A 27,700-nucleotide genomic window follows, 5' to 3' on the forward strand; every position below is an offset into this window, starting at 1 on the left:
AAAACAAAAAAGGTCGCACTTGTACTAAAATGGAGGAGAATTGTGGTGTACACGCGATTTTTCTAAACAAAAACTTAACTAGTGTCGTATTTACAAACACAGATCTTGTTCATTCAATAAAAACACGAGAAAATATTCCTCGTGTCTCATTACTGCGCATCCCGTTATCGATTATTCTCCCCTTCTGCATTTCAAACACACACACACACCACACACAGAAATGCACGCGGAACATACACACACAAAACAGAAGTAACACTTCTATTATATATATTGTATAATGCAAAACACTTAAAGTAGTAGATTAATATAAAATACTATTTTAAAAAAATCACACCTAAAATTTATAGTATTTATTAAAAATGAATCCCGAAATAAAGGGCATTAGAAGTGTTACTGCATGTGTTTGGTGTGTACGTGTGTGTACTATGGGGAGACGGGTCTTTAGTGCATCCTATCACAGAATGCAACATTTTTTGGCGACTTGCCAAGCTCGTGCTGACCTCCCTACCTGTCTCGACTGGAGGATCATCTAGTATTGGGGCAGGCTATTGGTTAGCGGGTAGAACCCACTAATATCGCGTCATTTTATTGGTCGGGTGGATGATGTACGTGTATACACCGACACACGCCGTAAGCCGTGACGTCATAACCGGCTCCATTGTGTTTAGCCGAGATGTAGGCAGTCTGCTTTCGCGCCACGTTGATATCAGTGACGAATGCTGGCGGGCAAGCATTAGTACGACCCTTGTTTACAAACAAGAGCACCTGTCATTATTACAATTTCAATATGAAAAAGGTAAGTTCTTTCGTCTTTTCCTTCTATCCGTTTCCTACCTCTTATAACACAACCGAATTTTAAGTCTCGTGGGCGTCTGTACCGGCGTTAAATCGAAACACGGTAACACAATTAATATACTCGATCGAAAAACATATAGAAAAAATACACACACATATATATACACATCTTATCGTGATGGTGAAGGGTATTGAATTGTCTTAAACATGTATGTATAGATTTTTTTTTTTATTCTTAAATTTGGACAATAGGCGGGAGGAGACCGCACCCTGTTAGAGGCGGGAATTTTACCGTTCGTTAAGTGACTGTAGAATTTTTGGGGGACAGAAACATGTTTAATGTCTACCTCCACCCCGTTTGTATAAAATAGGTTAAGCATCTTATCCACATCTTAACTAATTAGATTATTTAAAATGCTCCTTAACTCTTTTCTCCATTATCTCGTCGTCTTTCCCCCCATCTATTATTTTCATCACACAACGCCAGTCTTCCCCCCTCCCTAGTTTCGTTATGGGTATACACGTTCCTCATTCAGTAATTGTTTAATTTATTTATTTATTATTATTTTTTTTTCTTTTTCTTTCTTTCTGTGGATACATACTAAAACACAACAAAGCCTGGAGCTATATATGAAATGGTTTCAGAAGATATTTTTCGATTTTTTTCTTTTACTTTTTACCGAACAGGTTGACGTACCAAATCAGGTTCCATGACCACATTCCACACGACCCAAAATAAACAAACATATGGCAACACGAGGTGTAGTATTTACTAAATGGACAGACCGACATAACTACGGGAGGAACGAAGTGTAGACAGGGGATGGCGCCTCTCACGCCTACTGTTTTTTCTCCCTCTCGATACCATTTCCTCCCCCTTTTACGCGTACGTAATCAAATTTACGTCACCGAGCACATTTGCATAATCTAAAAAAAAAAAAAAAAGAGCAGCGTAAAGGGTGAACGTTTCCGCCATGTTTACTGTTGTTGTTATTATTATTATTATTGTTGTTGTTGTTATTATCTTTAAACTTTGTTTACTTTCATCCAGTCGTAAAACCGGGTTTTAATTGAGTGTTAAAATGTAAACTTTCATCTTTACTCCTGTCATTTATTTAAACAAGACATTTAACAGGGACATTGACTCCCTGTTTAATATTGGGGTCGCCCAATAGCGAGGACCGGATTCAGTGGCCTGGATTTAACAAAACATTCCTAAATCATAACAGTGTATAAAATTTAAAAATAAATAAATATATATATATATATATATATAAATACAAGGTGANAATTATGAAGCAAAAACAAAAAGAATTCTGGTTTGTCCGGTAAAGTTGATTTCTCGTTCACCTCTCGACTTGTTCTTGTGTTGGAACAAAGTTTTGGCATCGGATGGGTGGTCCCACGAGACGCCTACACCATTGTTAACAACTGTATGCCCCTTTACGATGACGTCACGCGTGAGGGAAGAAGAAAAAAAAATTCTAATAATTACTAATAAAATTGTATGGGTTGTTGAGAAAAATAAATGGAAACTTTTCTAGTATGAAGCTGTTTGTTATATGAATCACACGACGCGCTAAATGGTGATTGACGCAACACTTAATTGTTATTGTCTGTCGTCATTTAATTTCGATAAACATATTTATAGAAAAATACAGTATATGAATAGGTATTGTTTAAAAATAAAAAATAACACCTTGCAGCTTATTGTTAACCGGGGTATTAAAATTCAAATATCCAATGATTTTCTTGTGAGGGGGGGAGAAAGGGTGTGAGAAATTAGGTCGATCGGAAAAGTGGTTTCCGAATCGAGTCACATGACTTAATAATAACTTCTGCCCCCCTTCAATATAATAATAATAACGAACCAATAAAACAGTAGCCAAACGGGAGAAGTGCGTACGCGAACAATACAGTTAATTGTGCGTGCCATTTGTAAATTTTAGTAAACGTAAAATCGAAAGATTAAAGGGGGTGTTAGACAGAAGGCAAAGTTAAGTAATTCGATTGGAGGACGAGTGTTTTAACCGACTCGATCGTATCCCGTAGCGTATTTCATTGAGTAAACGTAAGCGGAGTACGTAAAATGTAAGCAATTCTCGTGTTTGTAAACACTACGGGAGCTTTGTTATACTATAAATGCTACTTCATAGCAATCATTTGATGTAGTGCGGTAAAACAGTCGCACTGTTACCTATTTTAACGGTCACGTTATTCGTGCAAAGGTAGTCGAGTGTGTCGTATGTTTCATCATTTAACAACTGCAGAAAAATCCGAGTTCTACGTATGCTCATTCCGTTTTCAAGGGCACTAATTACACATGTATTATAATCGTCTATTGTACAATTTTTGAAAGCCGGTAAGCTAAGTAAATAAATAAATAATATAACAACGATAACTCGGGACTTTTTAAGCTAGAGACTAACAAGGTCAAGGAGAAATTTTATAGAATACTTAACCGAAAAAAAAGGGGGGAGATCCCACACACGTCTTGACAGGTCGTAAAACTAAAATGGACTTTTCGAGATTTTACTCCATTAGCCAAAAAGTAATGCCAAAAAGTGGATGAAAAGTGTGTAAAAGACGGCTCAATTCTTTTTTTAGGAACCTTTTACATACCTCGAACGGCTTACAGACTCGCTACTAAATGATCTAAACTTAGCGAGGTTAGGCTATAATTAACAGAACGAGTCGGGGCGCATGCTCCTTTATGGAAGAACACCTCGCCACTGCGAAATAAAATCGATATTGATGACGGAAGTGAACCTTTACCGGCGAACTCTGACCCCCGACCGATTGATAAAATTCGCCACGCATGCGTCATCCTACTTTTCGTCCCCCTTCTCCCCTCTCCCTTCTTTCTTACACTTAGTTCAACCGGGCTCTCACTTCGTCGAATCGACATTAGATGGAGTTCAGAATGGCGCGAGTCGAGTGGGTATCATTGAAATTTATCACTTTCCATCTTTAGAATATCGATTTCGGTTCATTTGTATCCTTCTCCTCCTCCCCCGAATTGTTGTAACGTATTCGTAACGATTTCTTAATAATAATAAATAAATAAATAAATAATAAATAAAGTCATTTACCTCGTGAGAATTCTTCACGACAAAATTCGAGTCCATTTTCTTTACTTCAAACCGTTTAAGTAATGGGAATGTTTCGCCATTTTCTTAATTTCTAGCTTCAATAAAATAATAATAATAAAACATTAAATACTGAGAAATCTAAACAGAATCAATCGAGATCTTTTAATTTTTCGCCTAAATTATGTAAATAATACACAGGGGGGTACGAAAATAGAAGTACAGCTGTGAATCTGAGAAGTACAGATGTTCCGTATTCCTTATTTATGATTTGATTTATTCATAAAAATAAATGATAATAAATGTATACTCGGCTTTGTGTATAAAGAATATAATGAAAATAAGTTATAATTCGGCATGGCCTGTGATTTTAAACCGATTTTGTAAAAAAAAAAATTTGCACTCTATTGTTGTTATTAACACCAGTTTAAAAGAAGCAGGGGAGAGAGTAGAACGAAAATAACAAGATTATATAATTTATTTATATATACAGTCGATCCCCCCTATAACACTGTTGATAATTCCGTTTTATATGAATTCCATGTTGTACGAGTCACTTAGATTTTACAAATACGTGAGCCTCTCGCAGCCTGGCACACGTATTTGTAAAATCTAAGTGACTCGTACAACATGGAATTCATATAAAACAGAATTATCAACAGTGTTATAGGGGGGATCGACTGTATATATAGGCCTATATATATATACTTTTTTTCCTTCTGTTTGTAAAATTCCAATTAGAATATTAACGCAATGTAAACGTCTCGATATTTCACACGTGACGACTTTAGTTTACATTTCGGCTATGTCTAAATATTCCGTTGCGAAATTCGTCACGTGTGGATCAGGAGTGCAGTTGATGACGTCTTTTTCTTTGTATATTTTAAAAAAAAAAAGTAATAACATTCGATGTAATGATGCCCTTTAAGTGACTCATTAATAATAATTACACCAACGAGCGCAATTGTTAGCGAATTTATTATAAAAATCGGTCTTCAAAACATCATTATATATATATATATATATAATTATTAAAGATTTTTTATTATTTCATTTATTATATGAATTATTTGTGTGTATAAATATAATACATAAATAAAATATAGAATGGATATAGTATACCTATATTATATATATGTGTGTATGTTTTATGTATCACTTTATGTACTTATTAACATAATACTAAATATCATCTATGTATATAAAACAGTAAATTTATTTACTATACTGGAAGTATATAAATATTTATTCCGATTATAGTAGTGTTACAAGATGTAGAAAATCGATTTATAAAACTCGAATTTGTCTTACATAATTTAAAGTTTCACACTTTAATACCCAGAGGTGAAACATCCCAGAGCATGTTTTAAACATAACGATTACACATATATCAACGATACCTTCTACCACTAAGCATATAAAATGTACAGTTAAAGGTGTACAGTACATTAATAAAGCCGGTGTGTAATCAAGATCGTAACTGTATCGAATATGTTTGGAAAGAGAACGAGTTATTAATTACTTTTAAATTAATTGCCTGCTGTAATTTCATTTTTATTATTATTAATTCTTTTTCTTTTTTTCTTTTTTCTTCCTCCTATTACTCGAATGCTTTTCTAAATTGTAATTATTACTTAAAGAGATTAAAAAATGATGAAATATTTTAATGCCATTAAGTAATATAACAGACTTGTCCTGATTATTTTCTTTGAAATGAGATTCTGCAATCACGCGTTAAGGATGGAGAAAAAAAAAATATATATCTATAATAAAGAAATAATAAATAAATCTGTGTTTACATATTAAGATTTTTTGATTGGTTTATAGATTTTGTAATAGTTTGACTAACTTGGGTCATAGGTGACGATTAGACAAACAAGGTCAAAAATATGTAGTCTCAACAGAAAGATGGCCAATGCTGATATGGCGTCTGGTTTATTTTTCATTTCTGTTGTTAGTTTTTTTTTTTATAAAATTATAATTAAATTACGTTTCTTCCCCTAAGGAAACACTAAGAGTTTGGACGAGAGTAGAAAACCCTAGCTAATTTTCCAGGGTTCACGAGACACTTCGAATCCTGGGTGGTCCCACGAGACGCCTACACCATTGTTAACAACTGTATGCCCCTTTACGATGACGTCACGCGTGAGGGAAGAAGACGGAGGGAAATTAATCCTCCCCCCTCTCTCTCTCTCTCTCTCGACTAATCCGTGAATAAAATCCTGGCATAATTAAATATATTGAATGACTACAAGGAGCGTTAATGGCACAATTGCATTTTTAATTATCGGGTTTTGTATGTAAATTTTTAAAACTTGTGGCTAAAGGGTATTACATAAGAAATATTTCGACATATTTTTTTTTATATTAGGAAATGTCTTAATATGTTTTAATTTATCGAGGGAATTATTTAGTAACCCCCCTCACCCTCCTTTCCGATATACGAGCCGATTTTTCTTCTTCCGTCGTCGCTTATTAAGCGTTTGCATCACACCACCTCTTCAAAAATCTGGAGTATTTTCGCGATTCAAATATGGCCGTTTTCACGCGAACTTTACACAAAATATTTGGCTAAGAATTACAGAATTTCGCGCCAGAATTGTACAATAAACGAACGATGGTAAGGCAGAGCGAGCGATTCGATAGTTCGACCACTCCCGCTTCTGGCTCGTTGCCAAACAATTGGGTGAGTATTTTGGAAACTAGATTGGCGCTCACTTCCTTACAAAAGTTTCGATTTGATAATCATTGAGACGTTTCTCTGTGACGTCACTTTCAAACCCAATACCATTGGCTAACAGGAGATATCCCTGTTATAAATAACAAATAAGGCATTAAAATAGAACAAACGGGAGGAAGGAGTTGGGTGCTTTATATACATGAAGCTCATTAATGTAATAAAAGCCATGGATGTTAAACAAGTGAAAATATTTCGATTTATGAGGGTAAGTTTTTAGTTAACATTCGAATTTTCTGGGATTTTTTTAAAATATATACTGTATTTATTTTTTAAAGCTTCCCCTGAATTCTATTTAATTAGTTATCTTAACTGTTTCGAGAATTTTCATAGTATATGTTTTTTTTTGTTTTCCTTCCTTCCTTTTTTTTACTTAACGGTTATTTCGGTTTAAATATATTCCGGTGCCCGTACAGTTTGAGAACTCAGACGGATCTCAAGGACGCATTTTTGAAGCTCGTCAGCACTTTTATACGAGTTTATAGGAGTTTTCGAGAATATTTGGCGAAAATTCTATTTATTTTCCTTCGTCACTTTAAAGAATTTTCAACCTCTTCCCCATCAAAAACGGTGCCATTCTTCGCAAGAAAAATTCGGTATCCGGCGTCGAGCGATGATGGATTTTTACATGGAAAAACAGAGTAATAGAGTTCGGTTACATCACACGGGAATTTGTATACATGCGAGTTCAAAAACACTCTATCTATCTAGCGTGTGGTGGTGTGACATCACAACGTCGTCATGAAATCAAAATCTAAAGTACTCCCCGGGTGCCGAGGGACAAGATTTTCCAGATAATGTTAGCGCTTATGGCGGGAAATTGGGTTGAATGAAGTCAATACCTTGACCTACTCTGACGTCATTCCATTCGTTTCATGTCTATGCTCACAGGCTTTTATCCATAATCTGGTTTATCGTATTTTAGGATACGGCATACGTGACTTTTAAGGAATTTTTTAAATAATCATTCGAGTTTCGGCAATTTAACCAGCGTCTTTAATGAAGCAATTCTAGAAATTCTTTTCTTATGTAATATCATATCTATCGTTCTCCATTCATAAATTTCATTAATGGAAGACAGACAGACACGGGCTCAAGGTCTCGCTCAGTTTAAGGAATGACCGTCCTTGTCCGCACTTATTATGTAAAATGATGGTAAACCCGTCTCCTGTCTAATATAATTTAGGACAAGGTGAGCGCATTAGGCTCGATTAGAATAAGTAATCTTTCTCTGGTTTTCGTGTCGAATGTTATGTGTTATTTATTTATTTATTTATTTCTATTGAAATTATCCTCCTGCTCCTCCCTCGTTCTATTTATTTGTCATTTTGGAAAGACAACAAAAAATCTTGTCATCGATTGTTTTTCCTTCAAGGTTGGCTCGGATATGGTAAGCAAGATCTCTAACAAAAGATTCCTAACTTCTAATTGGATATGTAAACGTTACAGACCATGTTCTTCAATTTACCTGGCGCCAAACAGTGTACAGAACTGCTGACGAGCCGTTGAGCTATTTTGGAAACAGCCATGTTTGTAAATCTTTAAACGTTAAAATAAAATGTTTTGCTGTTCAGATATTATGACATAGAACAGGGGGGAAGAAAGAGAGAGAGGGGGGGTGGAGAAAAAGGCGGGGAGAATACTAAAGAATACAGAATCTTTATTCTCAGAAACGACTTATTTATTCGATCCCTGGGCCCTTTTTTTTTCTAAGAACCGACAGCCACTCCTTGAGACAGTAGGAAAAAACACGATAAGAGAGAGAGAAAGAGAGAGGATTTGGGGTAGGTTTTCTTTTCCTCTGTCAACGTGTACACGATATCGGAATGGAACAAGGCGCCAAAACACATTAAATTTCCTTTTCGGTAAAGCTTATCCATATTATCTGGTTGCTATATTTTACATTGACATACAAATTACGCATAGATTATGCAATTGAAATTCTTGCAAATTTTACAATTACGAATTGCGGTCTGCTCTGGTTTTGTCAAAATTTGGAACGAGGATTTGACTGGCTGAGCTAATAAAAATTGATTATCGAGACAAGGTTACAACTTTTCTCGAATTGACCTAGAAAATCTTGCTCGCATGGAGTCACTCTACAGAATATGGGAGGAGCTATGTGACTTTGTTTTTGTTTTTTAGTGAACAGGAACAAGAATAACTCTTTGCTGAGATATTTATAGAATTCTATACGGTCTTGTTAATTTTTTTTCCAGCGAAATAAAAAAAAAACTCTTGAATTAGAAAAAAAAAATTAAAGGAAATCTAAGGGTTTTTATATCATAGATAAGGTAAAACCGGAACGGATCGTAATCGTGGATTATACAGAAAATAGCTAATTATGAAGCAAAAACAAAAAGAATTCTGGTTTGTCCGGTAAAGTTGATTTCTCGTTCACCTCTCGACTTGTTCTTGTGTTGGAACAAAGTTTTGGCATCGGATCTGACCTAATTGCATTGCCAACTGAGAGATCCCGTGATCGAAATGGATTTCTTCCAAAAACATATGTACAGGAACACGAGCGCCCTCTGATGCCGATACACCAAGTCGTTTTCGTCTGTGACGTCACAGTCGCGATTGTAAAAATGCTGGCGGGAATTTTTCATTCAACATGTGATTTTTACGATCAATGAAACGAAATGCGTCCAGATAAGCGGAGTTTACACTTGTTGCCAAATGGTGAAAGATGGAAAGAGATTTTTTTCCCTTCCTTTGTGGTGAGTATTTAAATTATTCTGTATTTTATTTATTTATTTATTTTTTAGTTTCTACTAATAGAAAAAAATTTAAAAATTAAGTTTTGTATATAATTACATAACATTTAAAGTTTATAATGTATTTTCCTGTTAAAATGTTGTTAGAAGCAAATTTTTACAGTATAAAACGTTTAAATATTACTTACCAATAGAGATTTTCATTATCTTCATTGTAATTCATTTATTCACACATTCCTGCATTGACATAATACAAAATTAAATTTTTTTTTTTCTTCCTCCCTTGAAAAGACCTAAAAATAAATAAAAATAAATTAATAGAGCAATGCAGAAATTTAATATAAGAGGATATTGAAATAGATATTTCAATTGCAATATGAAAAAGATTTATTATTTTAAAGTAATGTGACATAAGCTATTAATGCATACTGAAAAATAAATTTAATTTTTAAAATATTATTATTTATTGTATAATATTTTAAGGCAGAAGAAATTAAAATTTCTAATTTATTAACCTTTTTTTTGTTTATTTTTCCCTCTTCCTTTTATTGCAGATAGCAAAAAAGATGTCTGGTAGCATTGGAATTTTGATAGCTGAAACAAGAAAAGAATGTGACATTGAACTAAAACTGGATAAAAAAAAAGAAAAAAAAATCAAAAGACATAACATAAATTATTAAACAAATTTAAATATATTCGATTAGCGAATATTATATTACAAATAACTTAAAACGTCTCAATATTTTATGCGATTTCAATGCCGTAATCGGCTTTAACTCATTGGATTATATACCGCAAATATTTCAAGAAAGTATTTGTGGTTATGATATAAGCTAGATATGACCTACTTCGCTTAACGTTACAATTAAATATTAGCATATTTACCAACAATTTAACGTTAAAAAAAAAAGGAATAAATTATCTGAAGGTGATATTTATTTTTCAAAACTTTCAAAAATGGGAAAATTACAATAAAAACAATAAGTAATTTATTTATAATATATTTGTAAGTATTACTGATTGCAATTATTTAAAAAAGTATTTTAATTACTTCAATATTGATAATTTTAAATATTAAACTGTCACGGATCTAATGTCCTTATGTAAACAAAACAGTAAATTCATTTGAAATTTTGCCAAATACTTTTGAACTATTTATTTTAAAACAAGTTTACAAACTTTGGCAAATGACAATGTAAAATATTTCATATTTTTCAATTCTTTTTTCCCCTCTCTTTCTTTCCTCTCTTTAGAATTTAACAAGTAATAAAGTTTATTTTTTTTTTTTTATCTCTCGCTCTCTTTTTATGTTTAAGAAATTTTTAAATTTGTATGAATTCATTCTTCATTCCACCAGTTCTTTGACTTATTACGTCAATTTTTCTACCTATTTCTTTGATATTGATTGAAGTTGTCTTTATTATTTTTTCAAAAATAGAATTCTATTTGCATTTATTATAACTGTATTTATATTTTTAAAGTAGATTCAATATTTTATTATTGCAATAAACATATCTTTTATTGCATTAATAATATAAAATTCAATCTTATTTTTTACCTTTTGAAATACTTTAATATATATATATATTTTATTTTGTTGTAGAAACTAATGTAAAATACTGTTTATATATCTACAAAATATTTATAGTTTTGAATCACCCGTTACATATTTAAAGAATGAAATATAATTATAACAACAAATATTTTTATACAGATATATAAATATAACTTTAAATTTTCATATCACTTAACTGTTTATCATTGATATTAATTCTATAGAATGATACTGGCAATTCATGATTTTTAATTAATAAATTCTGATCCATTTTCAAGGTGAACAAGTTACGTTTTTTTATACACTGATTTCCAAACTATACATTTTTAGATAACAATTTAGATAGAAAAACTGGCATCCGTCTATTGATATCATTTTAACCTAAAAATTTCGAGAAACAAGAATATTCATTCATGTTTTCGGCCATTAAAACCAAATAAAACAAATGCAAAGATTACATTACATTACAGCTGTATTAAAATTATTATTGTTATTTTAGTTTATTTAATCAACTAAATTTTCCCGTTGCTCGAATATTCTTTTCTTCTGGAATACTTTCAAGAATTGTAATATTAAACAATTTCAACTCAATTAATTATTTTCTTTGGATTTTTTTTTTTCCTTTCTTTTTAACTAAGAAATGTATTTAAAATTTAATTAAATAAAGATTGTGTGAAAGGATTTTATCTTGTAAAACTGTTTTACATTGTTACTTTAAAAAATAAAATAAATCTACTGTTTATATTCTGTAATTAATAAATAATATTTTATAAATACATTTATTAATATATCTGTGAATTAAAAAGATATGTCAGCTTGCATAATATTTATCCATTATTTAATAGTGATACAAAAACTATTAATTATAATTATAATTATTTCAGAACTTTTTGGATCAGATAAAATACAATAAATGCAAATTTCAGAGTTAGAATTTTATGAATGTAAATAAAATTCAAATTTAATATAACATTCAAGTGTTTGATTTAACTTTTCGAAAATTTTCATTACTGTTTATATGTTATTTAAATTGATACTTTTATTATTTTAAATGATACATTGCTGACAGTTACAAAATGGAAGCGGGTACTATTGTTTTACTTCTGATGGAATTTATGAACTTAATATATTGTTGATTTAATAATTGTATTATTTTGAAGGAAAAATGAATCCTGTATTTATTTACTAAGATTTTACTTTTTTTTTATTTCATTTGCTCTGTAATTAAAACTAACAGAAATAAAATATTCAAAAAATTTTTGTGTTTATCATTGATTTTTCTTAATTATCTTTATTTGTTTTCATGTAAGTAATTAAGTCTTTTAAAGTTTTACATTTAATTTTGGGAAATTCAGATAATATATTTAATTGACTACTCAGAATTCTTTAAAAAGTAAATAAATGTATGTTATATTTTAATATAAAGCAAAATTAAGAAATCAAAACATTTACATTTGTTTATCTTGCTTCTCTTTAAAGGAAAACAGATCTGTAGCTATGCCACCTCCTCAACTGGACGTACCAGAACTGATTATCACCAAATCGGCAGATGTAGACGAAAATAAAGAAAGAGGAAACTGGTCGAGCGGAGTGGAATTTCTGCTGTCGTGTCTGAGCTATGCTGTTGGATTGGGCAACATTTGGCGGTTCCCCTACCTCTGCTACAGGAACGGAGGGGGTGAGGGGTTTTTCATTGGGCCACAGCTCATTTCTCAGGTGCAGGACTTGGTTACATTAAATGAATGGACACGTAGAATCTGTCCTTTAATTTAATAATGAGCTTTTATAAACTTAATGTTAGTCAGCTGTGGTCTATTTTTCTTATTAATAGATTTAGTTGTAATTAATTTAGATAAATAACCTAAATTTATCATAAATAAAAATACTGCGTTTAGCAGTTTATTTAAATTTATAAATTAAATTTGACACTTTTACAGATAAAGGTATGATATAATTAACTAATTTTTCTAGCCTAGAATATTGTTCAAAGGAAATGTATCTAATCGATCAATTTTATATTTCCCATTACAGGTGCATTTCTCATACCATACACCATTATGCTGATCTTTGTCGGTTTGCCCCTTTTCTTTCTCGAGCTATCATTCGGACAGTTTGCTAGCGAGGGCCCAGTGACGATATGGAAAATATCACCACTTTTTCAAGGTAAAAAAAAAAAAATGACATTCTTACGGAACCAAAATCAATTTCAATCGGAAATTAGGTATTATTCTTTTAGAAGTAATTTAAATTTTAAATGAATGTAAATTAAATATTTTGTAATTTTCCATTTATTTGTAGGATTAGGTTATGCTATGTTTCTGATGTCAACATTAGTTGGTGTATATTACAACATGATTTTAGCTTGGGCTCTTTTTTATCTTTGCTCTTCATTTACAAGTCATGTTCCTTGGAGTTCATGTGATAATTGGTGGAATACCAATGGTTGGTGATCTTTGTAATGGAAAATATAATTTAAAAAAATGTGACTTAACAATATTTCAACATAGTTAAACTAGTTTTTTTCTATTACAAAATATTAATTTTTTTTTTAATAATTCAGCAAACAAAATTTATCAATTATAAAACTAGTTTTGATATACTTAACTATTTATTAAACCCATTGATTTGTAAATAAACGTAATTATCGTAACTGAATACTAATGAACTTTATACAGACACATTTTGAGTATAACTTGTCTGCTTGGACTTTCTTTTTAACTAGGACTTGACAGGTTAAAGTTACAATAAAGGTTTTTTAGTACAAATTTGTGTGGGTTTATTCCCTTCGATATAACTAGTTAAAAAGAAAGTGCCAGTAGACAAATTATACTCAATATATAAAATAAAGGACAAAAAGCATGCAATCATTTATTACTACTTTATTTAAGATAATTTTCTTATTAATAACAATATCAATTGTAAATCACTATAAATATTCTTCAATTTGGCTTTTGTATCTTTGTATTTAGGAAGTAAAAACTATAATATAAAGAACGAATTTCATTACATACCAATGTTAAATATAAAAATTTCATTAATATTTAATGTAAAATTTTAAATTAAAATAAAATGATGTTTATTTCCAGCTTGTAGAAAATTCGATACTAAAAACTGCACTGCTCACGATGGTATTGTTGTTGCTAATGGTTCGTGCATACTAAGGAGTCAAGTCAGTAACGAAACCTGGGCAGCAATTTCGAATTCAACAGATAACACAAAAATGGCTAGCGATGAGTATTTCCAGTAAGTATTTAAAAATTTTTAAATACATATCTATTATTTTCATTTATTTATTTGATATATTTTCATATAAAAATGTCAAAATAACTAAATTTATGAATGATTTAAACTTTTTCAGTAATTTCGTGCTCGACCTTACCGATGGACTACACGATCTTGGTGGCTTACGATGGCAATTGGCTATGTGTCTTCTGGGATGTTGGGTTATTGTCTTCTTCTGCCTTCTTCGTGGCGTTAAAAGTATGGGCAAAGTAAGTAGATTTTTTTCTTTTTTTGTTTAAAGCTGATATACAATTGATTATTTTTCATTTGAAAAGGAAAAAAAAAAATTTAGGAAATCAATATTCAAATTTTTCGGTAATTACCACATTAGAATAACTAAAGCAGCAGAGCACTCGCATAATTATTCAAATATCATTGACTTGATCTTCACCTTTGACATTATCTTTTTAACAGCTTTAGTCCTTTTCAAACTTTTTCTTTTTATTAAAACAATCAATTTAAACTGTAAATTTTTCTAGAAATTCTTAGTTAAGTTCGGAGAAAATACATACACTGATATATTATATGTCAGCCGTTTAAAGTATTTATTTTGAAGCCTTCTGGCAATATTTTTGTTTTCAGTTATTACCTTACATTTGTATTAATTCTGAGAATAATTATTTTTGAAAGAAAAAACATTACAAGTCGAATTCCATAGTTTAAACAAAGTTTTAGTTATTTCATTAATAATAAATAATGATAAATTATATTACAAAAATACATTATTGTATACTTTAAAAAAAAATAATAAAAAAAGAAGAAAAATAATTACTTTCACTAAATATATCTTATCACAAATAATTTTTATAAACTAATTTAAAATTTAAAAGTAAAAAAGGAAAAATCTTTTTCTTTTTTATGCTGTTTTTTTAACTTTACAAAATTCCAAAGCTGTATAAATTTCTAAAACTATAAACATTAATGTTTTAACTAAAACAATTCTAAATTTTAATTATTGTTAGTATTATTAAATATAAATAGCAATAATAAAATATATCTTAATATTATGATTAAATAGTTTATATTATTTTGCTTTTATTTAATTGAATTTGTGTTAAATATTTTGCAAAATTATTATTGCTTAAAGAAAACATTAAATTCTTTCTAGTGAAATATTAAAAAAAAATTATCAGCTAAACAAAGGATATTTTAAAAGTGTCAATCATCCACATAGTACAATGTTCTCATTATAAGAACAATAATTGTTAAGGAAAACTAATTTAAAAAAAAAAAGTTTCATATAAATTTCTTATTTTTGGACTATTTAAAAAGATTAATTTTTCAAATCTTTTTAATTTACGAGAAAATAAATTTTTAAAAATATTCTTTATAATTTGCATTGTGATGTTTGATGCATTATTTCATATTTATTTACAGTTGACCCCCCCTATAACTGTTGATTATTCCGTTTTATATGAATTCCATGTTGTACGAGTCACTTAGATTTTACAAATACGTGAGCCATTCACAGCCCGGCACACGTATTTGTAAAATCTAAGTGACTCATACAACATGGAATTCATATAAAACGGGATAATCAACAGTGTTATAGGGGGGTTGACTTGTATTTATTTTTCTTGATAACACTTATAGTAATACTGAAAATAATGCAGCAAACATTTGAGTTTTTTTCAATTATACATTAAAATTAGATTAAAAAAATATTAAATCCACAATATAAGATAATTTCTTTTAAATTATAAGAAACAATAGAATAGTTTTAATAGGTAATTTTACACAAATAGTATAATTTTATCTGAAGAAATTCTCAAGTATTCTAAAGTTATAAGGCAATAATCAATACAATATTTATTTATCATCATCTTTTAATGTTTTACTAAAATAATAAATTTATAAAAATTTAGTTAATATAATGATATCAATATTAAGTTGTGCATAAATTTGATATATCTTATGTATTTTAATGAAGTTCATTCAGAATTTTATTAATTCAGATGCAGACAATACTTTCTGTAATGTGTTTTGTGCTCTATTTAACTGTGATAAAATGAACTGGTGGTAGATTTTCTTAGGCAAACTTGACCATTTGTTTAGCTTCTGTATCTAAATGCAGAAAACTAACACTTGTTTTAATTGGCAAGTCACGAGGTCTTGTTATTTTGGGCCATTAACACTGATGATTTACAATTATCTGAAGTGTGAATAGTAAGAAGATATTTTTAAAGAATAGACTGGTATCCTGATCAAAAAATAAACAAACTCCAGAGATGAAAATTCTTGTAATTTTGGACAGTCGCCAATTAAAATATTCATCTGATTTTTCATTTACAAGTGCCTAATTTGAAATTTATTTTAGTAAATTTGTATATGATGCTTAAAATAGCTTATATATTTTTATCCTTTTTTTTTTTTTTTATTTTAATATCAACGGGTTTAAATTAGTTCAAAGTTAAACCCATAAATAATGAATATTTTTAATCAATGATTTTTTATTTTTTAAAATGAGTAGTGATAAAAATAATTACTAATATATTACCAAATTATAAAACTAAAAAGTTCATTTATAAAATTATAATTAACAAAACTAAACAATAATATTTATTTTTCAATCTATCTAACATTTATAGTAGTTTCATCATTATTCTCTACCTGTTTAAATGTTTATTTTTACTTTTATAATCCTTATTTAAGTGAATGAAAACAATAACAAATTAAAATAAGATACATATAACATCTTTTTTTTCTATTTTTTAAGTAAAAATTGCATTCTTATATTTAAAAAATTGCTTTAAAGAGCTGTTTATATGTATTAAATAAATATGTTTACATTGTTGTTATATAAAATTTTTATATTACAAGTAAAATTTTTATTAATAATTAAGGAGGAGGAGGAAATGTTCTGAAAACAAAACTTGTTGTATCTGACAAGCCATTTATCATATTATCCATTTATTTCCTCAACAGACAGGAAGCAAATTCTTTCTCCAAACTAAATGCCTCTTAAATTTCAGTCTGGCGATATTGTAGACCTATGAATAATTTTTATTTCTTCAGCATTATGGTATTTTTTTGGCATTTATATTCAGATTATGGTATTATTTAATGATGTTCATAAAGATTCACATCTTATAAAAACTAAGTTCAACTGCAAGTTATGTGTAAACATTCATTATACTGTATATTATACATTATGGAAAACTAAATTATATATTATTATATTTTTTTGAAAAGATGTAATTTAAAATTTTAAAAAGATATATTCGACTTTAATGCATAAATCGATAACTTTTCACACTTGGATTGTGGATTGTTGAAACTAAATTTTGGATTGTTGAAACTAAATTTTACTTTGGGAATTCAGTTGAAGTCAGATGTACAGTTTTCAAAATATATTAGATTTATATATTTAAAACTTGTTCAGATATTCATAACTTTTTAAGAATAAATAAGCAAGCCTGACTTTGAAATTTAGATGATATATTTAAGTGTGTTAATAAAATAATGTGTATAATACTTACAATTTATGAAAGCTTGCTAATTCATATTTTGTTTACTGAAAGGTTATAATTAATGCACACAGAAAAACTTAATTAGTGATTTAATAAAATTACTTAAAATCTAGAATTCTTTTTGTTTTAAGTAAAATATATATTCATTAAAGAAATTTTTATTATTAAACAAATTCAAATATTGATTTCAAGAATTTATGATGTTACATTAATTGATTATAAGCTTTTGTTAGTTTTATCTATTTTCTTTTAATTTTAAATGTACTTTTTAAATATTTAAGTAGCAAATAATTTAAATTGTTCAAATTTAATAAGTTAATAAATTCTTCATTCATTTAACTTACACAAACTTTCTCTGCCGATTCTTTGTTTATATTCTAGTTCACAATTAAAACTAAAAACTTTTTTAATATTATATATTCGTAAATAGANATATGCTGAAGTTGTTTATATTTGTACATACTTTTACATTATTGTTACCTCACAGTTTAAACCATATGTTAATTTTTTCAGGTGCTGGTTTAGCTTTTGTTGCCTATCCAGAAGCTGTAGCTAGATTACCAGTCTCACCATTGTGGGCGTTTTTGTTTTTCTTTATGCTCCTTACACTTGGACTGGGAACTCAGGTAGAATGATTAAAAAAAATAACAATCATTATATTATAGTTTTGTGAACATTATGTAATTCTAATAAATTTTTTTCTATATTATAAAAGTTTTCTAATTAATTTTTAATCAATAGTTTACTCTTATTGAAACTGTTGTTACCACAATTGTGGATACTTGGCCCGAACGTTTACGTTCTCGCAAGTCATTCGTCTTGGCTGGTTGCTGTTCAGTAATGTTCTTTCTTGGTCTAGTTATATGTACAGAAGTATTGTAGATTGATAAAATTACAGGATTCAACTTAAATGAAATGTTAACTAGTAGATTAATATGTCTAGTTTTATGAGCATTTTAATTTATTTTATCATCATTTGAATAAATTCATTTGATAATTTTATTGTGAATGAATATTATAATTTAAGAAAATATTCTTTCCTAAAAGAGAATTCTGAGAAAATATATCATCATTCCAGTTCTTAAATATTCCAAACTTTTTACTTTTATAATATTCGACAAAAAATAGTTGTGAATATATTAGCCATGGAAATAGATTTGTTAGGATAAATAATATTTTACCAGTAATTTATTATTTGTGCATTCTTAAAACTATAATTTAATTACTGGAAAGGATGATTTAAAGTTTAAAAGTTTTAAATAATTCAAGTGACTTTCAAAAAAGACAGAGGCTATCCAAAAAAACAACTTCCTGTAAATTAGATATAAAATTTAGTAAGGATTAACACACAATTAGAGGTAGCATATGTGTATACTAATACTAATTTAGGTAAATCTTTTGAATATTTGATACTAAATTATCTTTCATAATAAACGTGTATAGAAATGTTTCATTTATTTCTTTTAGTCATAAAAGTCTTTTAAGATTTTCTTGAATACGGCATTTAACAAGTAATCTAAAAAGCATCTTTCATTATTCAGGAGTCATTAGGATATATTTATAACCTAATAATTCTTGAACATTGGAAGATACTTTTTTAAAAAACTTTCAATCATATTTTTTCTACATCTACAAAGCAAATGTCTTTTTTTAAGAAGAAAATAGGCAATTTAATTTTATGTAGATAAGGTATAAGAATTTTCTATAGTCAACAAAAAATATTGTATATTTTGAAGCAGTTATTGAGTTAGTTCATTGACTGACATATCTATAGTCCTAATTTCTATTTTCCTTCCGTTGAAGGGCTTGATTTTATCAGCCATGAAGAAACAAGAATTTATTGAAGGACTATAAAGAGGTCAACCAAAACTAAACATTGATAACTGAGATTATTCATTCAAAATACAAAACATAAATAATTATCGTTTTAATTGTAAGGAGAGCCTTTATTGAGAACAAGGAAAGTTTTAATTAAATTTACAAATAAAATTTTTGAATCTAAAGGATTAAAAAGTTTTAATCCTTTAAATGCTTTAAATAAATTTTGAAATTTAGAAAATATTTATAATTGTTTACAAATAAATAACTGCATATATTAAAATTTTTTTACTATACTTTAATATTTAAAAATTGTATATATTCTAAAAATTTGATTTAAATTATTCTTTACATAAAAAAATTTCATAGGATCATTTTATGAGGAAATATTACACTAATAAGAAACCTGTATACTTATATATATTATTATATAAGCATACAGTACAACAATTTACATTGGCTGAAATCTGAAATAATTGGCTTCATGTTGTACAATACATGATAATCATTTCATAATAAAATATTCATTTTTTATTAAGGAATAATTTTTTTTTATTGTAAAAATACTTCTCAATGAATTTTTCTGAAGAAAAATTCTCTTTCATACATTCTATCTGAATTTGTTTATTCAAAACAGACAACTACAGGAATCAAAATATGTTTCTCAAGAAACATTTTCGGACTTTCTAATTCAATATCAGTTGTTCCTTATAACTTAATTATGCAGATAGTTATAAGGAACAACTGCTCAAATCAAATTTTCAGAACTATAATCTATATTTAACAATGAAATCTAGATTAGATTCAGTTTAATCTAGTTTCTCTATTGTAACTGTGTATAGTTTAAAAAAAAAAAGAAACTTGTTTGATATTAATACGTAGATCTATTATACTTTCAGGCTGTAGTGTAGCATAGTATAGTACAGCAGTTCCCAAAGTATGTGCCGCGACTTTGCCACGAAATGTTATAAAATTTTTATAATGTTAGAATTTGACATAGGGCACCTTGGGAAAATCTGCATTTAGCAAGGGCACTTAGAATCAAAAAAGTTTGGGAACCACTGGTATAATATAATAATATGTTTTGATTACATCATTCTACAATATTCTATTTTGTTATTTTAACAGGTTGTGTACTTTACCGCTTTGTTTCCATATGTTGTATTGATGATACTGTTGATACGAGGAGCTACATTAGAAGGATCTTATGATGGTATCATGTTTTATTTAACACCTCAGTGGAAAAGGCTAAAAGAAGCAAGAGTACGTTAAAATAATTTTACATATTTTTATAATTTGTAGCAGTTTGGTATATAAATAGAGTATTAATAATGTTTATATTACTTTATAAAAGGTATGGGGTGATGCTGCTATGCAGATATTTTTCTCACTTTCTCCTTGTTGGGGTGGTTTAATAACTTTGGCAAGTTATAATCGTTTTCATAACAACTGTTATAGGTCAGTACATTATTTACTGTAATTTTATTGCCATTTCTAGTATAAGAAAAAATTTTTTTATGATTGGCATTTATGCAGAAAGGCTAAATACTTTTCAAATAAATTGATATTATAATTTTATTATTAACAGAGATGCTCTTTTTATCACATTTGGTAATAGTGGAACCAGCTTCTTTGCTGGCTTTGTAATTTTCAGCATTGTTGGTTTCATGGCTCATGAATTAGGAGTTCCTGTATCTGAAGTTGCTGCTCAAGGTAATTTGTCTGAAATTCCTAAATGATAAAATATCATATGCTGAAGTTGTTTATATTTGTACATACTTTTACATTATTGTTACCTCACAGTTTAAACCATATGTTAATTTTTTCAGGTGCTGGTTTAGCTTTTGTTGCCTATCCAGAAGCTGTAGCTAGATTACCAGTCTCACCATTGTGGGCGTTTTTGTTTTTCTTTATGCTCCTTACACTTGGACTGGGAACTCAGGTAGAATGATTAAAAAAAATAACAATCATTATATTATAGTTTTGAGAACATTATGTAATTCTAATAAATTTTTTTCTATATTATAAAAGTCTTCTAATTAATTTTTAATCAATAGTTTACTCTTATTGAAACTGTTGTTACCACAATTGTGGATACTTGGCCCGAACGTTTACGTTCTCGCAAGTCATTCGTCTTGGCTGGTTGCTGTTCAGTAATGTTCTTTCTTGGTCTAGTTATATGTACAGAGGTATGTTAGTTAAATAATTAATTTAAATATTTTTTTATAAATTTAGGTTATTTCTAACATTCTTAATATTTTGATTTTAGGGAGGAATGTACATATTGCAATTGATGGATAATTACTGTGCTAGTTTTTCTGCTCTTCTTATTGGCCTAATTGAAGTATCAGTCATAGCATGGATATATGGTATACAAATATTAATTTAAATGTGACTTTTCTTGTTTGGCAATATATATACTACAATAATTATTTTATGCATGTTTAGGTATTGAAAAATTTCTTGATGATATTAAAGTAATGTTAGGACATTATCCCTTCCATTATCAATACTGGAAAATCATATGGAAGTATCTTGTTCCCTTTTTGATTTTGGTAAGTTGAAATAAAGTTTTAAATGATTTAATTTAATAAAAAAAAATTAAATTTCCATTATGTAACTGAATTATTAAATTGTAAAACTGAGTATGAAATTTGTTTTTACTAAAATCTATTTTTATAGCCCAGCAAGTGTTTTATTAAAGTCAAAGGTTTTGAGTTTCTTTATAAGCTACCTCAAAATTACGTAGATTAACTAACATTAATTGAAATCTTTGTAATTCTTTTAAAGTAAAAAAACATGAGATTATATAGATTTTAAAAAATTATTAAAGTACTTTTTAGATTAAAAAAATTATTTCTTAAATAAAATATAGTTTTGTATTTAGAATTAAAAGGGAAATTAAATCTCAGTTTGTTTAATAACAGCATCATTCTCTAAGTTTTGCATTTGGTTAAAGTACAGACCAATGTTTAGTATAATGACACTGATACATGTCAACATTTAACTATATTTCAAGAATTATTTATGTCAAATATTCATTTGCAATATGAGTAAAAGTAGTTATTTGTTTAAATATATTTTCTTTTTATTATCCATACTTTCTAATAGTAAAAAAATTGAAATTTTTATGCCTTTTGAAGTTTGATAAACTTAACTTAGAAAAAGGATAAAAATGAAACAGTGAACACAATTGAAAAAATATATATATACTGTATATATGTATATATATATATAACACACTCATAATAATAAAATATTTCTAGCTAATTTTTATTGATAATGAGCATCTTGTTTTAACAGAAAATTTATTTATAATAACTGGTATTTTATACTTTGATTTTCTATGAATATATATTCAAAATGTTTGCATAATTCTGTCACATATAAAAGTCACATGACAAAATCATGTTCACTAGCATTGAACATGTCAATATACATTAAAATAATTTTAACTTTTTCAATAAGAAATGGATAAGCAAATTTTCTTGCTCTAAATGTTTACCTTAGCTTTAACAAAACAAACAATCCTCCTTTTCCAAAAATAATCACTAATTCATTTGTGATTTAACTATAACTAATATTTTCTATATTACATCTCTTCTAATATGTCAGTACAACATATTATAATTATTTAAAATAAGAAAGTTTGATTTATATAATGTTTTACCAGTACTAAAAAATAATCTTAAAGAGAAAAAAACTGTTTTAAAACAAATTTTGTTAAGATACTTTTCTTAATAAGATATGAAAAGTTCATGTTTTAATGATCAATTTATTATTATTTTTTAGTTTATTTTAATATTTACTTGGGTCGATATGAAACCAACTGAATATGGCAACTATATTTATCCTGACTGGGCTACCGGCGTAGGTTGGTGCATTTCTCTCATATCTGTGAGTGCAATTCCAATTGTTGCAATTGTCAAAGTATTAAAGGCTAAAGGACCTCTTCTACAGGTAAAATTTATATACTAATTATTTAGTTTATTACTATTATTAAAAACTTGAATTTCAGAATCATCAGGTCAAAAAAATGATAGCTTAATCTTTAGATTAGTTGGTATTTACTCCTAAATATTTTGATGATGAAACATTTGTTTGGTTTGCCAAAGTAAATTAGTTGTTTGTTTCTTCATATTTACTTATGTACATTTATCTATTTCCATATTAATATGAATATTTTGCAACCATAATCTAAAGTATTCTATGCATAAAAATAATCTTCTTTTAAGGAAGCATAAAATGTAAATAAACTGCAATAATATTTACTTGTAATGCTTGTATCTTCACATTACATCATATATTCAAACATTTTAGGAGTCAAAACCATTTTTTTTTATTAAACATAAAATTTGATATAGTTGAAGGTGAATTGTAAGGTTCTGTGTTTACTATAAAAATATTTTGATTTCTAAAAATGTTTGAATTTTTCACGCTAAATCAATAATAATGTTGGTAGTGTAAATTGCAAATGATATCAATATCATCATCTGAAATTATAAAATAATATATAGGAATAAACACACAAATCTTGTGTAGTCTACATATTTCAAATGCAAATTTAATATTTGATCGCAGAGTATTAATAAGAAATATTGAAATTAAACATCATTTATATAATTAATAAAAAATATTTAAATGTAAAAGAAGGAAAATTGTTATGAATTAATTAAATTCATAGTATTTTCCTTATTTTCTAATTTTCCTTGTTTACCTGAAAATATTTATGTATATATAAACAAACTTAAATATTTATAATTAAGCAAAATATTTCTTAAAATCATTTATAGGAAAAATATTTTAAAAACATTTATTTCAAAAGGTTTCATGTAAATATTGTGAGTATTGTATTCATATTAAATATTTTAATAAAAAAATTTATTATTATTATCTTTCTGTTATCTGCTTTCAATGAATCAGAGTCAATTTACTAAGAAGAATATTTGATATATTTGATTTTGCTAATTTCAATTATACTCCATAAAAATTTATATATTTTGTATGATTCAAATAGTCTGTATATTTTAATATAAAAGTTTTAATCTATGTAAACACATATGTAGAAGAAAATAAATTCTGCTTTTAATTACCATTATTATTATTTAAAATATTTCCTCATATACTAGATGATTATAATTACAATATCACTATTCAATACTGTCTAGACAGATATTTAGCAGTTCAAATGCAATCAAATCTGGTATTGACATTTCAAGATATGCAGAAGACATTTTTGTAAAAGAAATTACTATCAAAACTCACTAACATGGCACTTTTGGTACTTTGGTTCTTAATCTGTATGATTTTCAGTTGTGAATAAACTTAAAAAGTTGTATAACATACATCTCAAAGCCCAATGAGTATATATAGGAACATTCAACAATCACCTAAATGATCAGGCTACAATGCACTAATTTTAAATAATTAATACAAAGTAATTTGCCACTAGTAATGGTGCCTAACATTTACCTCTAGTGGCAAATTACTTTGTATTAATTATTTAAAATTAATACAATTGTAGCCCAATCATTTAGGCAATCATTAGATGTTCCTATATATACTTAAAAAGTTGGTTTATTGAAAACATATTTCAAATCTAGTATCTTTGAAAGACAGTATCTCACTGCATATGAGAAGTATTAGAAAGGATCAGTTATGGTTGGCCATTAGAACACACAGTTCACTATCTTCAGGTTTTACATCTTAAGAATGAGTACCATATTAAACAATATTCCTTGTATCACTAAAATCTGTGTATAACACAAGTGTCTTGTACAAATAAAATGTTTGTTGCTTGCAGTGTTAATACTTGGTTTATACACCGACGCTTAATGTATGCTGACCAATTATTATTATTACAACACTCTACTTTTAATAAATATTTTTACATAAATTTATATAGCAAATAGAATATAATAAACATTTTAAAGATTTATCATTATAATTTATAATATTTTATGAAAAAATAAGCATTAAACTACTTAGTCTGTTTAATTCTTACTCTGTATGAAATATATTTTAAAATTTCAAAACTTTTTCAGCGCATCATCATTTTATCTAAACCAACTGCTGAATGGGGCCCAAAACTGCAAATGCACCGTATGGAAACTCATAGTCCCAAGCATACCGATTCTCAAGTACCACTTGCTTTACCCAACTATGATCCAGATGGTGATCAAGATTTTTCAGATGATACAAATTCAGATAAACCAAGAAATAGTCTAGACAGTAATTCTGACTTTGAAGGTTTAAGACTAAATATACCTAATAGTGTGACAGAGACTGGAGTGTGATAGCAAAGTGAGTTTGCTAAGCATGTACTCTGTGGATGGACAAGTGGTTCTGCACTTACTGATCCATGCCAAAGGAAGGTATAACAACATCACATTTCTGCAGTTGAAATGGAACGTTCTACATACAAATAATGCTGACAATGTCAGCAGCGCCTGATTATGCAAGGCATTGAGATAACTATTGTAAAAATATATTGCTGCTTATTGCAGCTAAAAAAGCACTAGAAAGGTAGTACTTTGTATAAATATCATACTGTAGAATAGTTTCAGAATGAAATTTAAAGTTTCATTCACAGCAATATAAAATAGAGAAAACATTTTTTTTTTTTTTTTTAATTTTATAATTAAATGTTAACATAAAGACTATTATATAAAAACAATAGATTAATAGAAATCAACATTTCTTAAATTTTAATTTGATAAAATAATTTCAAAACATTAATGGAAATGATTAAAATATAAAGAAACAGAATAATTAGGAAAGTATTTGATGACAAAATTCAATAATGTTAATTATCTGATAAGAAAAGGGTATAAAGAACTGTGCAGAATCATTAGCCGTTTCCAAAATACTGTGGTACTATGATTGCACTTAAAGCTTCACAACTTATACTTCATGTACGGGCTAGTTGTCATTTTTGTTCAGAAATCACATATGAATGTATATTTCATCCATTATTTCGTGTTTGTCTTTGGTGGGTATGGTTAATGGTGTTTTTATTTTTTTAATTACATATCATGGCATAATTTAATTCCTTTTTAATTCTTGTCATCCAGAGAATTATAAAAGCATTTAAGTTAAAATGACATCTCTGTTACTGTACATTCAACAAAAGCAAGATTTTGGTTCCTTTTTTTCCGTATTTAAAGAATCACTGTGTTATTATTTCTTATATTTAAAACAAAAATAAAATTTTTGTTTTTAGTTTAATGGTAATCAATTTACCATAAAAACTGTTTTCTTAAATATTTATGTTGCTAACTTTCTAAATAACGAATAGTAGTAAGAAGAGAGAGACTTTCTGTAACACAAGTTAGTCACCTTAGTTTTAAAAAATATATTGTGACACTATGTGAAATTATTATCTGTTTAACTATATGTTTTATAAAACATTTTGTTTATCAAATCAAATCACTTAAAAAAGTTTATTGATTTGGCTGCACTGGTACATTATTAGTTTAAAATCCTGAATGCTGAAAACATATAACAGGTAGAGAACCTTTTTAAATTGGAAGGCCATTTTTAAAACTGTTTTCATGTTCATTTCATTCATTTGATCTAATGTTTCATTTAATATGAATTACAAGATTCCTTGCTACAAATCTAAATCTTTCTGATTGCATCAGAAGCTGACCTGAAATCATATTACTAATCAAATAGTCAAGACAGACTTATTATAAGGCTATTATTTTCCGATTTGAAACGTGATTAACTTATAAATAAGCCATTATATTTAATGTTTATTTTTTAATTAAAAATAATGTAAAAAATGATAATGTACATAACTGTTTTCTTGACTAATTATCATCTCCAATTCACATACTTCTTAATTAGAAAGTTAGCGGCATTTAATCTTATTTTTTAATGTATCATTGATTGAATAATTATTGAGTTTGTAATAGCATCTATTAATTTCTAGAAAAAAAAAAAGTAAAACATTTAGCCCCCTACTAGTCTATTCTAAAGTAAATTACTTCTACAATTAGCAAAATCCATTAAAATATGTGATATATGCATGTTTCTGAATTGTTAACGTCAGCTAACAGTTAAAAATATTTATAAACTTTCATTTTAAACGTATTGATATAGTTTAAAAGTTTTTATCAGCATATTAAAATATTTCTTTGGTTTTATATTTTAAAAATTGTTTCATAGTTATATTGATTTATATAAAATATAAATATATACAATTAAATATTCTATTTTTATGCCACCCT

At 27.7% G+C, this 27,700-nt stretch overlaps 1 protein-coding gene and 3 long non-coding RNA genes across 6 annotated transcripts in view; 3 read left to right on the forward strand and 1 right to left on the reverse strand.

Moving 5' to 3' along the window:
• Positions 1 to 643: 643 nt before the first annotated feature.
• On the forward strand, positions 644 to 27,413 carry LOC111636213 (sodium- and chloride-dependent glycine transporter 1-like). 3 transcript variants are annotated; one of them, XM_023381422.1, is made up of 15 exons: positions 644 to 799; positions 12,376 to 12,574; positions 12,928 to 13,059; positions 13,195 to 13,338; positions 13,983 to 14,139; positions 14,255 to 14,387; positions 20,595 to 20,729; positions 20,821 to 20,924; positions 21,055 to 21,179; positions 21,296 to 21,408; positions 21,524 to 21,655; positions 21,736 to 21,835; positions 21,915 to 22,021; positions 23,259 to 23,426; positions 25,511 to 27,413. In XM_023381422.1, exons 1-15 carry the CDS (start codon positions 791 to 793, stop codon positions 25,760 to 25,762), a joined length of 2,010 nt encoding a protein of 669 aa, XP_023237190.1. In that variant the 5' UTR covers positions 644 to 790; the 3' UTR covers positions 25,763 to 27,413. The 3 variants fall into 3 exon arrangements, with proteins under 3 accessions (XP_023237190.1, XP_023237191.1, XP_023237189.1); XM_023381423.1 differs by lacking the exon at positions 644 to 799 and adding an exon at positions 6,399 to 6,832 and having other exon boundaries at positions 12,376 to 12,612; XM_023381421.1 differs by lacking the exon at positions 644 to 799 and adding an exon at positions 6,399 to 6,832.
• LOC111636217 lies at positions 2,022 to 2,758 on the forward strand. The gene is made up of 2 exons (XR_002758504.1): positions 2,022 to 2,082; positions 2,269 to 2,758. It is a non-coding gene; the product is annotated as an uncharacterized LOC111636217 (long non-coding RNA).
• LOC111636215 overlaps positions 3,605 to 27,700 on the reverse strand; it is a 31,503-nt gene continuing 7,407 nt past the window's right edge. Inside the window, exons 2-4 of the long non-coding RNA XR_002758502.1 lie at positions 9,857 to 9,935; positions 9,530 to 9,634; positions 3,605 to 3,985 (exon numbers count right to left, since the gene is read on the reverse strand). This is a non-coding gene — a long non-coding RNA (uncharacterized LOC111636215). The remainder of the gene's footprint in view (positions 3,986 to 9,529; positions 9,635 to 9,856; positions 9,936 to 27,700) is intronic.
• Positions 6,841 to 10,251, forward strand: LOC111636216. Its single transcript, XR_002758503.1, has 2 exons — positions 6,841 to 9,344; positions 9,896 to 10,251. It is a non-coding gene; the product is annotated as an uncharacterized LOC111636216 (long non-coding RNA).

Source organism: Centruroides sculpturatus, unplaced genomic scaffold (assembly GCF_000671375.1).
Source record: "Centruroides sculpturatus isolate CEXI.00-Female unplaced genomic scaffold, Cexi_2.0 scaffold1102, whole genome shotgun sequence".
In the NCBI taxonomy this organism is placed as follows: Eukaryota; Metazoa; Arthropoda; class Arachnida; order Scorpiones; family Buthidae; genus Centruroides; species Centruroides sculpturatus.

Bases quoted from the DNA above. Each gene is read 5' to 3' on its own strand.
- LOC111636213 (XM_023381421.1), top strand. From the start codon at position 6,767: ATGAAGCTCATTAATGTAATAAAAGCCATGGATGTTAAACAAGTGAAA. The intron at 12,575-12,927 runs GTGAGGGGTTTT...TTCCCATTACAG, and splicing joins CTGCTACAGGAACGGAGGGG to GTGCATTTCTCATACCATAC. The intron at 14,140-14,254 runs GTAAGTATTTAA...AAACTTTTTCAG, and splicing joins GCTAGCGATGAGTATTTCCA to TAATTTCGTGCTCGACCTTA.